The sequence below is a fragment of the Pelodiscus sinensis genome, chromosome 6, assembly GCF_049634645.1.
Source record: "Pelodiscus sinensis isolate JC-2024 chromosome 6, ASM4963464v1, whole genome shotgun sequence".
NCBI classification, from domain to species: domain Eukaryota; kingdom Metazoa; phylum Chordata; order Testudines; family Trionychidae; genus Pelodiscus; species Pelodiscus sinensis.
Window position 1 is genome coordinate 33,058,571 of NC_134716.1, and position 16,301 is coordinate 33,074,871.

General features: G+C 43.6%; 1 protein-coding gene and 1 long non-coding RNA gene across 8 annotated transcripts in view; one reads left to right on the forward strand and one right to left on the reverse strand.

Annotated features, from left to right (window-relative positions):
* Positions 1-16,301, forward strand: part of LOC112543827 (uncharacterized) — a 153,045-nt gene that overhangs the window by 106,416 nt on the left and 30,328 nt on the right. The window lies entirely within an intron of this gene.
* The window catches only part of TRPM3 (transient receptor potential cation channel subfamily M member 3), a 599,368-nt gene that overhangs the window by 43,006 nt on the left and 540,061 nt on the right, over positions 1-16,301 (reverse strand). Inside the window, exons 13-18 of one of the 2 annotated variants that reach the window (XM_075931703.1) lie at positions 16,202-16,237; positions 15,920-16,060; positions 14,339-14,368; positions 11,805-12,094; positions 10,764-10,992; positions 7,533-7,700 (exon numbers count right to left, since the gene is read on the reverse strand). In XM_075931703.1, the coding sequence (XP_075787818.1) occupies positions 7,533-7,700; positions 10,764-10,992; positions 11,805-12,094; positions 14,339-14,368; positions 15,920-16,060; positions 16,202-16,237 (894 nt within the window). The remainder of the gene's footprint in view (positions 1-7,532; positions 7,701-10,763; positions 10,993-11,804; positions 12,095-14,338; positions 14,369-15,919; positions 16,061-16,201; positions 16,238-16,301) is intronic. The other variant, XM_075931702.1, reaches the window with a different exon arrangement.

Below are 16,301 nucleotides of genomic sequence, written 5' to 3' on the forward strand. Positions count from 1 at the left end.
CATGTTAGTTTTCTCAGTGTTATAGCTATTTGTCATGTTGTTGCTCAGTTTCTTGTATTTGGCTGAGCAACTGCTGACTAAGTCTCTGTAGTAAAAAAAAGAACAAAGATCTAAGACTCAGGAGTAATTCAGAAGCTGAGTCTTCTTAAAACTGTGGCACAATTTAGAAGAGTTATTTATCTGTTAGCCCACCGTGTCCATCCCAGACTCTAGGGACATTACTAAATGTGTTTAAAATAAGCAGTATTAAATATTAACACAGGGCATCCAACTTAGACTCAAAAAATAAGTCACAGGAAGTCTGGGTGGGGTATAATAGCAGAATAAAAGGAGGAAGGGGTTAGTGACCAGAGGGAAATGGAGCAGGATTCACTTTTGCTAAGCAGACTGACTCACTCCTTGCAGAATATCTGCAGCGCTCAGTGATATAATATTTGAGACTATTAACCCTTCCCATTACCCAAGGTAACTTGCCTGAGGAACACAGGGACACAGTTATGTCCTAGCTTATGAGGGATGATAGTTTTTTACATGTTATTTGAGATGGCCAGAACAATTTGTGCTCCTCCTGCATGAGAAAGTCATTGGTCTGTTTGCTTCTCTCTGCTTCCTGATAATGTTTATGGGGCACACGGATTTCTAATGCTATACAAATCTGCAGGGCCTTTAATGGGAGCTTTTAGCTCAGTTGCCTGCTTGTGCACAAGCGTTCTGAAGGAAGGGGAAAAAGGGTATGGTCAGCTTTAGCTAATGCAAAGGGCAGCCTTTTAAGGGAGATGAATATTTAACAAATTCCAGACCCTTCTCAGTTTCATACAGGTGTGACTCTGAATGGCACTGTGCTCCCACAGCAGTAAATGTGAGTTGTGGATGTTCTCAGGATAAAGCCCTTTTTTGTACTTTGCTTCAGGTTTATTTCTTATTTCACTATTGTTGCTTTATTGCCTAGTTAGTCTTGTGGATAATGATGCTGACATGTTAATATGTTACAATCATTTCAAAATTACCACACAATACCAAAAATCATCCCCCCCCCACATTGCAGATGGGGAATAGCTTTTAAACTGCTATGGGTTAAGCTGGATGTTAATTTCATGATGGTATTAACAAATCTGAAAAGCTTTCCCATTAAAAATATAAAGAGTCTGAGTCAATGAACAGTTTGCACTGTGCTGATGCAAGCTATGAATGTGAACAAACGTACGTGTCTATTTCTGAGGGAAAGAAGGTGGTCCAGGGAAGGGTGAGAATATGTTGAGATTATTTGGTGGAGGCGGAATTTCAATTTCTAATGTACAACTTTGCCATGAGTCAGTCAAGGTAACCCTGGCATCAGTGCAATATGCACAGTACAGTGTATCAGCAGCATCCTCATTCTTTGCTTTCCCTTGGCCTGCAGTTTTATGCTGTGTGCTACATGTAGGGCAGTATCTACCTGTATATTTATTTGTTTTTTTATAACAAGAATTTTGGTCCCACTGAATAGGAGTGTAGGCTTTTCAGAACTCATGCTTAGTAAAGTGTACACACGATTTATAGAGTACTGTATTTCCACACTAGTGAAAAACGGAACATAGCTTGGTGAATATCCATCTATACACGTGTGCGCGTGCACACACACACTACACAACCATTCCCACTATACAGAAGGAAATAATAAGCAGGTGGTAATAGTTCCGGGTGGCTATTCCTTGCTCAGGATTGGGCACTGTCATTGTTTCTAGGATGAAAATAGCTAAAAAAACACCAGAGATGCAAACATGTAAAAATGAGCTTTTTTGTGTGCTCTATAGTTCCTTTTCCTGAACACCGTGAACAGTTTCTAGACACAGATAAATACCAACTGCAGCCAGGGACGGCAGGTTTGTATAATTTTTGGTGGTGCCCCCTTAGCCACACCCCCTGATCCCTGTTAGCCAGGCCTCTGGAGGTAACACACTTGGGGCAAGATGGACACATGACCAGAAGTAAAAGGAGTCATGTCACCCCTCTCAAAGGGCTTTTCCCACCATCCTCCTACCAACAGGGATTAGTTTGGTCCCCCATGCAACCGTCCTGCAATTGCATTAACCCAATGTGTGAGACATTAACTCGGGGGCAGAGAGGCTGGGGGAAGTGGTCCCTCTAAGGCTATGTCTACACTCGCAGCTTCTTGCACAAGTACAGCCGTTCTTGCTCAAGAACCCACAGAGCTTCCACGCTGCCCACCTACTCTTGCGCAAGGAAATTAACAATACGGCGTGGTAAGAGAAGGCGTCTTGCGCAAGAGCTACGCTCTTTTCTAACAGGTGTAAGCTCTCTTGCACAAGAGGGCAGTGTGGATGCTCGGCAGGGATTTCTTGCGCAAGAAACCCCTATGACTAAAATGGCCATCGGAGCTTTCTTGCGCAAGAGAGCGTCCACACTGCCGTGAATGCTCTTGCGCAAAAACACTGCTCGCACACGGAAGTGTGGATGTGTTCTTGCACAAGAATCCTCCAGTGTAGACATAGCTTAAGAGTTTCCGCCCATGAGCAGAATGAATGTTGTGTTGTGCACCAGTACTGAGTTCATGTGGCTTGTTTGGATGTGCCACTGTGGCACCCAAGTTATTCATATATATTTTATAAACCTTTTCTCTCTGCTGCCAAGTCTCCTCCCCTTGATCCCTCAGTTCCCCTGGTGCCTGCTGCCCCCCAACTCCTCACCTTCCTCTGCTGTTCTGACTCCTGCCCTTCTCACTGCCCTCAGCCCTTCTGCAACCTGCCCCCCTCCACCAGCCCTTCTCTCCCCCCTGTGCCCCCTCCTCCAGTAGCCCCACTCTGACCCTGTGATCTACCCCTCCTCATCCCCTCTCCTAACACCTGCCTCTATTCACCTGCCCTACCCCTCTCCTCTGGTGCTGGTCCCTCCCCTGCAGGTGTCTTCCCTTCTGCTTCATCCCCAGAATCCCCTGGCACCTGCACCTTCCCTTACCCCTGCACCCTCCTGGTGCCTCCCCCTTCCCTCACTGCCCCTGCCCTCTTTTCCCGGATGCCCATCCCTCACCACTCTCTGCCCCCATTCCTCTCATGCCCATCTGTGCCCTCACACATGACTTGCTCCATCCTTGCCTTTTTCATGCCCACCCCTTCTTTCAAGCCTTCTCCCAGCACCGCCCCTCCCCCCTCTAGCTCGCAATGCCCTTACCCTCTCCTCTCCCAGCATCACCCTGTCCCCCCTCCTACTGACACCTCCCCTCCTGTCCTTTTCCTCATTGTCTGCACTTGGCCTCCTGGCATTTGTCTCTCCCTCCATCCTGTCCCTTGATGCCTTCCCCTTCTCCTCCTACCTCTTCCTTGTTTTCCCCCTTCTCCTCCCCTACCTTCTGCCTTCCACTTTGTGGGGCCAGAGTCTCTGCTCAGGCCCCAGAAGTCCCCCAACTCCAAACCCAGAGCTAGGCCACGCGGCGCAACCCTGCACCGAGCAGTTTTAAAGTCTCAGGCCATGACATCATGTCACGCCCGGGCATCTCCCTGCTCACCTGTAAATACATAGCAGCAGCAGTTGGCAGTGTGCGCCGGACTGAAAGCTGTGCACAGCAGGGTCGGGGAGATGCTCTGGGGCTGGGGTGGGAGGACGCATGGGGGGGGCAACAGGTGGGGGGGCGGGGCCCGCTTCAAATATTGGTGGAGCAGGGCCCCTGGCTCTGAATACTGCTGGACCATGGGCACCATGAGCCCATATAACTCGCTGCCTATGACTGCAGCTCTACATTCTCAGTCCTGTAGACTCTGCTGAATATTGTTGAAAGAACTAAGCAAAACAGTAGTGCTAGGTATTTAGGGTATGTCTACGCAGCATTTTGGAGTGAGCCTCCTAGCCCGTCAACAGACTTATAGATTCTGAATCCAAAAGGGACCATTATGATGTGCTAGTCTGACCTCCTGTGTAACACAGATCATACATATTATTTTGGGGACGTTATTCCTTGAGCACATCTTATAGAGAAGTAGACAATCTTGATTTAAAATGAGTAAATGGAGAGTGAACAGAAGTACAGTAAAACTCCTGATGGTCCGGCACTGCTGATGGTCCGGCACCATCAAGAACCCAGAAGTGTTCCGGGCAGCTGGACCATTGGAGCTGCTCTGCCCCCAGCTTCCCCATTCAGCCGCTGCTAAAACTGACCAGCGGCTGAATCGGGAAAGCCGGGGGCAGAGCAGCTGGAGTGCTGCCGGGTAGGTCCCGTAGCACTGCCCCTCAGGGCTGCGGGACCAACCCAGCAGCACTGTCCCAGGTGTACCCAAGTCAGCTGCTGCTGAAACTGACCAGCAGCGGCTGAATCAGGGATGCCTGGGGCAGAGCCGGACTATCGGAAGGGGGGGGCTATGAGGGGTCTGGGGTGGCATCCCCCCCACCTCACCCCAGACCCCTCATAGCCCCCCCTTCCGATAACCCGGCATATCTGATAATCCGGCACCCCCTGGGTCCTAAAGGTGCCAGATTATTGGAAGTTTACTGTATGTTAGGTGGTGATGAGTTACAGCACCTTCAGGGTAATGGTATTAAGTTTAACTCAGTGGCACAGCAGCCCCCTTTAGTATTTTCAACTGCTCCTACTGCCAGCCAATAACAACAGATTAAGAGTTGCTGACAGTGTGGGGGACAGCGACACTGAAATATGTCCATGGATTGTGGGAAAACAGTCTCCCTCACAGATAGCTATTCAGTGATTCTTGGCATGCAGAGGGAACCATTTTTTTGGCCAACATTTCCCACATGACCTTGCTCATTTCCCCCCAGTTCATTTGGTCTTTACCATGAGTAAGGAAAAAACAAAACAGCCTCGCTATCTCACTGCTGTCATCTGTACCACTGCAGTGCTGACCCCAGGAGAAGCTAACTTTCAAAGCTTTGACGCTGCAGGGGGTAGCCGAGTTAGTCTGTACAAGTTAAACTTAAAAAACAACAAATGCTCTGGTAGCACTTTATAGACTAACAAAACATGTAGATGGTATCATGAGCTTTTATGGGCACAGCCCACTTCTTCAGATGACCGGAGTTTTAGCGTGGTAGCTTTAGGAGTTCAGTCTGTCGGTTTTAATTCTAGAAAGACCCTATTTCCAAAAAAACAAAAACACACTTTAGATTTTTCTTCTTAAAGTGGGGAATGTCTTAGTAATGGTAAAAGGGCAGACTCTTTATCTGAAGTGGAAAATTAGAACAGACATGCCAACAAAGAAAATACACAATTCACATGTGATGTGGCACGTTGTTCCTGGAAATAAAATTGCCTGTGGGAGATTTATTCCTGTAGATTTTAGTCTCTGACCATCCTTTCCCCTATCCAATAATTCCTCAGATTTAAATATTAAGGATAAGAAAGTTCTATGCATAGATTCTGTTGCTTGTTAACTCTTTGGTGATGGGGATGCAGTGATGAAAGAGGGGGCGCTCACAAATTTGTTCTTGTGGGCATGTTGCATTAGAAAAGTCTGTGGCCTATCACCAAAGTGTTAATGGGATTTGTAACCGGCATTCCCACGCATCAGATAGAAATTTAAAAAAGGAAAAGTGAGTAACAAATAATTTACAGTGTTTAAATTCAGTATGCTAGTGACATGTACTATGGGTGATAATTTAAGGCTTTTCTAGAGGGTAATGAACACTATGGAGGTGTGATTTCTAAAGCACATTTATTATTCCATGTAGATTCTTCTGGTGCACTCTAAAGGTTCTATTATGAAATATTATTTCAAATGACACTACATTAAAGCAGGGCCCATCCAATGAAGCATGCATTAGTAGTGCACTTCAGAAGCACACACTGCTGTACCATGTAGACAAGCCCTCAGTCCCTCCTGGTATATAACTGTCCCTATGGCTACCACCAAAAAGAGAGAGCCCAACAACTTGCCTGCTGTTGACTGATGCTAAATTAATTAGTTGGATGTTCTAAGGCTCAATTCAAGGACACATGGAAAAAAATTGTAATTCAGTAGCAGAGAGCACCAAGACCATATTGCAGGAGCTGCTGGACTCCACACCACCAGCTGGGGCCCCCTGCGCTTGCTTATTGCAGAAAAGGCTGTAGTCATTCTCCCTGAACTGGGTTATCAATGGCTTGTGTAGTCAATATCCGGGGGTAGATGAAAGGAGAGAGCCATAGGACTGAGAAGAGAGAGGAAGGAAAGCTTAAGCACTGAGGCCTGGAAACAAGAATATATATCATTCAGCATAGAGTGATTTTGTAGTGGGAATTTTAAAGGGAAATGTAGTATTGGAGACAAGAAACAGAGAGCCAGGTTGTTCACAGAGAGATGATATTTACCTCTTTGGCATATTTTAGCCAGTGTGATAAACACAGCACTGTGTGAAGTGCTTATTGGATTTGAATAAGCTCTTCATGAATTGAGCAGAAGCCAGCAATAAGTTAATTGTAATTAAATTAATAGCTAATGAGTGGAAAACAGTCCGTTACTGCTATGCTGGCATCTGATCTTTCCAATGGCCAGGTTCTTGCCTGCAAACAGGTCCTGTAGGCAGGTCTTGTGGACCGGTTCTTCCGCTTGCCTGCATATTGGGTCCTGTAGGCAGGTCCTTCTGCCTGCCTGCAGATGGAGTCCTGGGGGCAGCGCCTGCTGTTTGCCTGTGGGAAATAGGCTGTTTTTTAAAAAAAAGAACCAGAAAGAACTCTTCTCTTTTTTTACTGCTGTGCGGCAGTTGCATCTTGACCCTTGAGGATGAGAATGTGTTTAAAGACTTCCAGTGCTCCCTGGATATTAAAAAGAAATGATGATGGGATTTGCAATTTTTACAAATAAAAAAATGACCATGATGCTTGATATAAACAAGGAATTGTGGAAATCTGTCTAATCATCAGAATTTCATCTGAGTCCCTTTGCAGTGTAAATTATTTATTTAGGGTGACAGTATGCAACTCTAATATGTTAAATAAAGCAAAAAAATATTCATTATAAAAAACAGAAGAGCACACTCAAATGTAAAAAAAAAAAAAAAAAACCCCAACCCTCCATTATTATCCAGAGCTAGATTGAGCAATTCTTTTTAGGTATTTCCACAGATGTACTAGATGTATTAGTAAGTAATCACCAGTGTGAGGAAGGGATGAGTGAGGGACTCAAAGAGGTGAAGTTCTGATGATTAGACAGCACACCTACCTGCACACTAATGTCTGTTTAATGAGAACACTAAGAGAAAAACCCCTCCAGTCTCCATCAAAGCTTTGGGAACTTCCATTCTCCCTGCCTTCTCAACACATGAAAGGATAGTACTCAGTCTCATCCAGGCCTCTCAGCCTGACATTCTTAGATGTATTCTGAAGGACTGTTCTCCACTAGTCTGTTATATTTATTTCAGACAGTACTGTACCATGTTAGTGTTGGTCAATACGTGTTGTCACATCACCATCTGATAATGCAGTATTGTTATGCACTGATGCAACAACCGGACCCAAAGAGTCAAATTTGGTGACTGATCTATAGTCCCTATAGATGTAGGAATATTAAATTGACAGAATGCAGGCCTTTTTTTTTATTGCTTGCTCTTACTGTGAGTTCCATGTCCTCCTCTTCCTTTTCCTTTACAGGTTTTTCTGGTTCCTCTGGCTCCTTCTCTTGTAGATGGATCTCATGGGCCTGAGACATGTAAGGCATGTCATCTTTGTTCTTGAACTCCAAGCTGAGAATTGAAGGAGGAAGTAGAATTCCTAGAATTACCTAAAGCAATAATAATGATAATGATAATAATAATCACAATTGAAAGGTTATGATTATGGTGGTTGCTTAGTATCAAATGGAACAAACCCCTTGGGGAAAATCTGAGAATCAAACATTTCAGTGTGTAAGTTTCAGTGGCACCTGAAAATCTATCATTTTAGATTAGCTTCCCTATAGTCCTCTGAAAAACATAGATTGCCTTGCAACATAGCCATATAATGTCTAGCAAACACATTGTGCTGAATAATTTATCCACCCCTTAATTGCTCATAACAAACATATTGTTACAAGTTAGAACAATTAGTAATTACAATACTAGTTAGTAGGCAGAACCAACAATTTTTGGCACATCGCACAGTAGAGTGTTCCAGTGTAAATGTGATTCACAAGAAATAGTAGGCAATAGACATAGCCCTCTGCAGTGAGTGTTAGGCTGTTTCTACACTACAGAGCCTGGCATAGCTATATGCTGGTAGAGCTCACTAGTAAAGACACTGCATAAGCCAACAGAAGGAGTTTTGCCATCTCCCCAAAAGGCATTAGCTATACAGGCAGTCCCCGACTTACGTCGGATCCGCACTTACGAATGGGGCTTTTCTCGCCCTGGACTTCCCCCCAGCACAGCAGGGAGACAGGAGCAAAGCCGCAGAGGCGGCGGGACCTCTGTGCCTCCGCCGCTTTGCTTGGATCTCCCTGGTCTGCAGGGGGAGGAGGGTGCGCAGCTAGTGTGCCCCGCCCCAGCAGACCAGGCTTTTGTTGCGGGACGCCTGGGGTAGAGCAGCTGGGGTGCTGCCGGGTTGGTCCTGCGGGGACCTACCTGGCAGCGCTCCAGCTGTTCTGTCCCAGGAGTCCAGATTCAGCCGCTGTTGAAACTGATCAGCGGCTGATTCCAGGACGCTGGGGGCAGAGCAACTCTGCCTAGGGCTTCCTGTAGTCAGCCGCTGATCAGTTTCAGCAGCGGCTGAATCTGGAGCCAGTTCCGACTTACATACAAATTCAACTTAAGAACAAACCTATAGTCCCTATCTTGTACGTAACCCGGGGACTGCCTGTACTGACAAAAACACTCTTCTGTTGGCATAGTTACATCTACATTTTGGAGGGGAATGATTTTTTGACACAGCTGAGTCAGCAAAATGTGGTGCAGATCAGTGCTTAGTAAGTTCCCTGTGCTCCCTTAACTTGCAAGTACATAGGCTACAATAGGTCAGGGCAATGGCATGAGTGAGTCTGAGGAGATGGACTTTAAAGTAATCTACAGCATGCAACTTATGTGCCTAGCTGTTCAATCTTGGCAGCCATGCAGCACTCCTCCCATCAGTGTGGGCTCATATTCTCCTGTGTTCGCAGTGTTGTGCTGTGCCTCAATTTTACCTTCTGCTTATACATGCAACACCCTACACCTGGGTTATGTAGGATCAAGTCCATCATGGTTTGGCTCTTTTGTACCTTCCCCCACGCCCCCCCAAAGGTTGATTTTTGCCTGAATCTCATGGAATAAATCATTTTATACATATCTTTAATGTATACTTCAGTAATGCCAATGGAATTAGTAGGCTTGTTGACATCCATGAGGCAACTCTATCCCATGAGAGAAAACACACTCCTGCTTTGTCTACTGGTACCTAGTGGTGAACATGTAGGGCATTGCATAGGTCATTCCAGGTGTCTGGACTGGAGTTTCTCTGCTTTTACAGTACATCTCCTCCCAACACTGCCATATAGTGCATTAAGCTGCCTTGACCACAGCTGCATGAAAAAGTCTATGCTGTTCTACTGCCTAAAGAGAGTTGCTTCAGGGAGGGAAATTTAATGGTTCATGGAATAAAGCCAACAATAAGCTGAGTGTGGACAGCTGGGAGGAGCCGGTGTTGGAATAAACCAGAAGGAAAATGGATTTATCACCTTGAGGAACTTACCATGCAAAGGAAAAAGCAAGGGGGAGAGGGGAAAGGGTAGATTCACTTCATTAAGCTAGAGCTACTGAATAATCAACAACTGGAACATCTCAAAAGTCAGGAGGGCCAGGACCTCCAAAGAAAGCAAGAGAGTAAGGGCACAGATGGTTTCGGAAAACTTGTGGCTATGGGGGAGGACTTTTCAAAATGCAAGACAAAAGTCCTGATTTTACAAAGAAAGGTATTTGTGCAGAGCTCTGACACAAGTGAGACAAGAATCTTATCAGCCACTGACACTCATTTCTTAGTGAGTGCGCATTAGTTCCCCTGTGACAGTGATATATTTACATCTGTACTGTTCATAATTATTTTCTTGGATACATGCTTTTGCAGCACAGGAATAGCCAAAAGCAAAGGTTGATTTTCTCATGTAAATCTGATAAAGGTGAAGGAATGCCCCTGTTAGGGAATATCACTTGAAGGAATTCCCTGTTAGGGAATATCACCACAAAACATAACTAAAATGGCAATCCTTGCCCTGACTGGTGAATACTGTGGTGAAGGTGAATGTACCACAGCTTAGTTCCTCTTGGACGGAAACAAATGCCCATTAGAAAACACCACTCTCATTGACTGTTTTACCAAAGTTTAAGTATGAGATTGGCTTGACTGAATTATCCTCCACATCTCCTAAGGGTGGTCCACTCAGGTCAGGTAAGAGGCAGCTTGACCTGGGACTACACGGGTATTTGCACTATTGGTGTGCATGCTTGTTCTAAGAACCATTCTCCAGGGTTGTTAATTTAGCACCTTTCACTAGTAATAAATTCACTCCTCATACACCCTTTTAATTTATTATTATTTTTTAAAATTACAACTTAACCCTGAAGTCTCCAGTTAGAGAAACATTCTGAAGCTCTGGCTCAGTTTTTATGTGAGCAACCCTCCTATTGATTTTGGAGAGAGTTTTGACCAAGGATTGAGTAAGGAGCTCAGGATTTGGGACAGCAAGAACGTGTACTTTGTGTCATCACTATAAAAACAAACAAAAAACCAGGGCCATGCAATTAGTTTATTAGGACATCTAGTTGTTGCTGATTTGCTATCAACCCCCTCGCCATCCCCCAGATCTCTTGCTCTTAATTGATACTAAGGCAGTGCTGACCTTTAGACCTGAATTTTTGCGCATCCGGAGTCGGCCCATCCACATGTCTGTGAGCAGCATTTGGCTACAAGTGTGAGCAATGAAATCTCGGTGTTTGGCTGCCACTGCGAGCTGCAGGCATGTGGCATTACTCCAGTTCTTCAATTCGTAGGTCAGCAGTTTCATTGCCAGCTGCTCATCCTGCTTATACGATTGGTCCAACAGCTCCACCGCCAGCTGGCCAAAATCCCTGCAACAAAGGGCATTTTCATTAGCCAGCACACACTGTTAGTGATAGCTCCTGAAAGAGCTGCATCACACGCCATGGAAAGCAGTCGTGACGCTCACTGTATATGGAGGCCCACAGTTTCAAACCTGAAAGCCTGAAGTTAGGCACTTAAATAAATGGCCTGATTTAGATGTATTGAGTACCCACTGCTCCTAAACATCTGTTCCCACCTGTCTGCCTGCTGTTCTCTCTACTGCTGCTGGGCAATCCAGGGCCCCATTGCTAGTCCATGACCTCACGGTCTGGTACTCTGTAAAGGGAGGCTTTATTAATCTCTGTCCCTGCAATGTTCAAATTCCTTTTGGTCTTTGATTCATGGATTTTAAAGCCAGATGGGATTATAACGTTTGAGTCTGATCTCCTGACAGGTAGTCTGATTTCTTGATTAATTACTTCCTGTGCCTGGATATTACTGCAGTAAATTTCAAACTGCATTTCATTGGGATGGGCAAAGTGACTCAAACAAACATGTTCTGGCTCTGGTGGCCTCAAGATTGAGGAAATCATACAGTCAGTACAGAGGCTCCATTCACCTTTTAGCTTCTGTTTTATCCATTTCAGAAGTTGCACTCTTTGCAGTGCAGATATGGTGTGCTCAGATTTCATAAGGGCTTTGTTAGCATGCCCCTAAAAGCCACTCCCTTGGCTTTGAGGGGACTGCATTGTCCCTACAGCTATAGCAGTTAAAGCAAACCACTCCTCAGATGATGACTGGCAGTTTCAGCTGCCTCTCTTTGCTACTCCCCAGAAAGTATGCATGAAAGCAAATCAACCTGGAGTTGTGGTTCAGCTCCTGGGAGATGTCATCTACCATGTCATTTTCTGATGCCTCATGGGCCATGGCTTTGCAGAGTTTACAGGCCACTAGAGCCTTAGCCATGGCCTCCTCCCCATGCTGCCAGAAAAAGAGGGCCATCTTCTGACGCTTCATCAGCACGGCCCACACCATCAGTTCATGGAAGGGGAAAGGGAAATGGTTAATCTCAGGATCATCCAAATCAATATCCACTTCTTCTTCTCGCTTTTTTGTGGTCTTCCTTCCCCTTCGCAAAGGAACGTCATCCTGCCAAACAAGGAGAAAATGTGGTGCTAGGGAACAATATGATTCAGTGAGCACTGGACACAGAAGACAAGCTGATTCCCTCACCACAGGCACATGTAACTTATTTTCTTTTAATTGATGATTAGACTGACTAATTATTCACGATGACCAGCCCACATTGTGAGCTTCCACGAGGAGAATTTCTGCTGCTTCCCACTCCTCCTCCCTACACAAACTTACATAACTAATTTGACATTCACTGAAAATAATAATTCACAGAGTCAACGCGATGCATATGAAATACTGATGCAACACTCCCAGCTCCTGCCTGGAGACTGCAAATGTCAACCTAACCTGGTCCTTCCCTGGGTCAGTGCAGAGCACAATCACAATGTGCCCAGGTCGCTCCTGGGAAAGCCACCAAAGCTTTTGGTTTGTCTATATTTATCTCTGAATGTGAATGTTTAACCATCTTACTGGGGTGGATGCATTCACCTCTTTCTACTCTTAAGAGAACAATCGGGGGGATACTAGAGGATGCTTCATCCAAAGATGATAGGAGGGCATTGATTTGTCCTTTCCCCACTTCTGTCTCCTTCTTAGACTTCTCCCCTCCTCACCCAACTAGGGAAGTTGCCTCTAATCCTCTCTCTCCTCACGTACAACCCCATGGTCTCAATTTGGTGTCCTTTCTTCTCCCCCTTTCCCCTCTTATTCCATGTTATTTCTTCTTGATAACTTGTCCTGTTTATTCCCTTCCTTTCATCTTGTCCTATAACTTCCCTTCATCCTTCTGTTCCCAGACTGCATGTGCTGGACTCTGTATCTTGCGTGAGCAGTGAAACTTATCGTACAAAATCTCAGCTCTCTGAAGTGTATTGTACAGCATTACCGAGGCTGAAGGATGTGGTGTACTTGAGGTTGGCTAAAACACTGACATTATATGACACTAATGCTCTCCATTCTCTCAGCTCAGATTCTCAAGTCAAGATATTGTTTACTTTGTAAACAATATTCAAGTAAAATTATTTAAATTAGATGTAGTTAAAAAGTGAACATAAAAGCAACATTTATAGCCCTTATGATATTTACAAAATAATTAAGGCTGGGATTTGTGAAATGTCAATGGGAGCACAGACAGGACAAAGTGGAGGGATTTTGAGAATTCCAGCCTAAACAGCATGTAAAATAATCTTTAAAAACTATACTTCAGTGCTTTGCATTTTCCTTAATTAGGATGCCACAGAAATTGCTACAGAATCCAACCACTAGACTCAGAATAAGGCTCCTGAATTGACATTTTCATTTAAAAAAAGTGTCTACCCATATACTTGTAAAGAAAACCTTCAATATATGAGAAAAGCACAAAACAGTGCAGTGATAGTCTGCGGAGTCTGCAAACAGACAGCTTGAAACAACTGCTCTGAGAAGTGCAAACCACTGTCACATTCAGTTCACGTTGAAGTTTAAAAACAATCTAATAGTTAGCAATTTCCCTGGTGGCTATGGGCTGGATTCAGATACCCTTACTCACATTAAGTAGCGCCTTCTCCCTCGTATAGTTCCACTGAAGTAAACAGGACTATTTGTAGAGCAAGGCACTACTTAATATAAATAGCAGCATGTGAATCGGACCCTATTTTAGCAGAAACATTAATGTAATGTGGTAATCTATCCATTGCTGTCTGATGTGGTAGCAGGTATTTGGCTACAGACAGCAATGCATCTAGTTTCTGTTCAAAGATTCTGGAGTGGCAAAGTGGAACTTTGTGCTTTCCTACACCTCAAACAATTGCCTCTAATCTTTTCTACAAAGGGAAAAGAAGTCAAAAACCTCACCCATATCAATGGAAGTTCAGCTTCATGTACTATATTTGATTCATCTCTCTGAAAACCTTCTCTTTTTCTAGTTGTTGGATTGGGATACTTACTGGTTTCAAATAGACTGTACTATTTACAACAGTATGTACTGATTTCACCAACAGAGACTTGAAGCACAGCAGGATTTACCCTCCCTTCCCCAACACTTTACTTTTTTAGTTTGTCTAGGGAAAGCATACAAAGAATCTGATTTTCTATTTGCATTTAGATAAACACTTTACCTTAGTGGAAAATACAATGCTGTATGTGTGAACAACCTCTCCTAAATCTGGGCAATTTTTAAATTATATTAATTACAAGAAATCTCAAGTTGTATAATGCTGATGAACTTTTTTGGTGAGAAAGGGAAGAGAATTTAACACTAAGGTTTATTACGTCACGTACCTCCATTCCCAGCAGTTTCAGGGCTTTTGGCTGTACAAAAAAAGAGTTTAAAAATCTATTATATTTCCAATTCATACCAACACCATTTTAAACAAAATTATATATTCCTAGTTATCCCCACTCCCCTAAAATTCCTTGCATAAATTTGGCTCCTCGCCTAAGTTAGAGCAGCTTTAATTTGTGCAGGATGGCAGCAGACATGAGGGCATCATTCCATCAGTTGAGGATCTCTGGAGTTCACTAGCATTCTGGGAATGTACGCTTCACCTGACAATCCTCCTAACAAGAAGCTGCAAAAGAGGGGGCATTCTGCTGGCTCTGCATCTCTCTCAGGGATTCTCCCAATTCCTCATAGTACTCCCAATTCCTCGATATATGGCCCTTTTCTTTGTATTGCTTCAGCAATTCAAAGGGATCAAGGATCTGGACCAAAATTTATCAGACCTTAATTTATATCGCTTTTCCTCTGAGTGGCTGAGGGAGGGGAGCATCTTATTACTGAAAAACAAAAAAACAAACAAACGAACAAAAAAAAAAAAACCCCAACAAAAACAGCAAACTAAATTGAAATGACAGAAATGCCATACACAAAATGGAATTGGCAAAAACAAACAAATAAACAAACCCAGCAGGTCTCCAGTTTTCCTTTGATGTAAACATTTCATAGAAGCTGTTGTACTAACAGGTCCATTGTTTGCTAGGATGAGATCGTCAGAGTCATATATGTCTCTAGAATGTGAACCCATATGTGAAATATTTATGTTGGCTAGAGAATAAGCTAAGAGAAGCTAGTTTAAGCAGAAGTTTCAGAAAGACCAAACTCTGCTTTCAGTTGTACGTCTGTGAATCTGAAGGGACTTCATTAAAGACAAGAATAAACAGCACTTTGTTTTATAAGGACTGAAGAAATACTCAAGTTTGACACCAGTATAATGACAAAAATACAAAAATTGTGCCTTGGTTCTATCCAGAGTTATAATTTTACCTGCTCTGAAATCTTGATGTGACTACCAAAGGGTTGAGCACATACTAGGGAAATTTCTCTCTCTTAATTCATGTATTTCAGTGTAACTGCAGTACACTACCTATTACAGGGACTGATTCAAAACCCATGAAAGTCAATAGAAAGACGCTCATTGCCTCTATAAGACTTTGTATCAGAACCATTCACAGTGTCATATTAATAGCTTTTAAGGTCAGAAGAGACCATGATGATAATCTAGTTTGATCTACATAACATAGGCCAAAGAACCTCACTCAGTAATTTCTATATCCAGCCCATAAAATAGCTTGCAGTGAGGCAGCTGCTCTGCTATGCACAAAACCTTGATCATAGTGAATGGTTAATTAGAGAGAATTGTTGCTTTTTAAAAAGCTAGAACACACTAGCATTCTTTATGCTAGATTCAGGCCAGTATCAGCTGAATGGTAGCAGCAAATGGCATGTATGTATTGAGTCGTCTTCTTCTAACTTCTGTGATGGGTCGAGAACTATCAAAATTCAGCTCCTAACTAAATTGACTCCCAACACCTTTTTTGTATCACTGCAGTATTACTGGTGAAGAAATACCAATTTCTTACCCTTTTGGGTCCAAACAAGTTGTGGTAGAGGGTTCTAAACCGTTTTCGGGTGTAGTTGCAGCGATAAGCTCCTCCCATTAGATACTCAATCACCAGGCCAATATCAATCAGACTTATCCTGTAATCTGGAGGTAGGTTACCCTATTAAATTAAAGAAAAAGAAACAGAGACAAAGCTGATTAGTACAGACACCATTTCCAGTTTCCTCTAACTATATTAGAGAAAAACAAATACAATTAGGTAAGAAACATAAGAATGTATTATGCTGGTTAATTAATTCACCTTAAAATAGATCCAACCGAAACCTGGATATTCTCGCTTGGAAAGAAGACATAAGTAAATAAGAATGTGTAGTAATCCTTGACAGTAACAGAAGCTAATG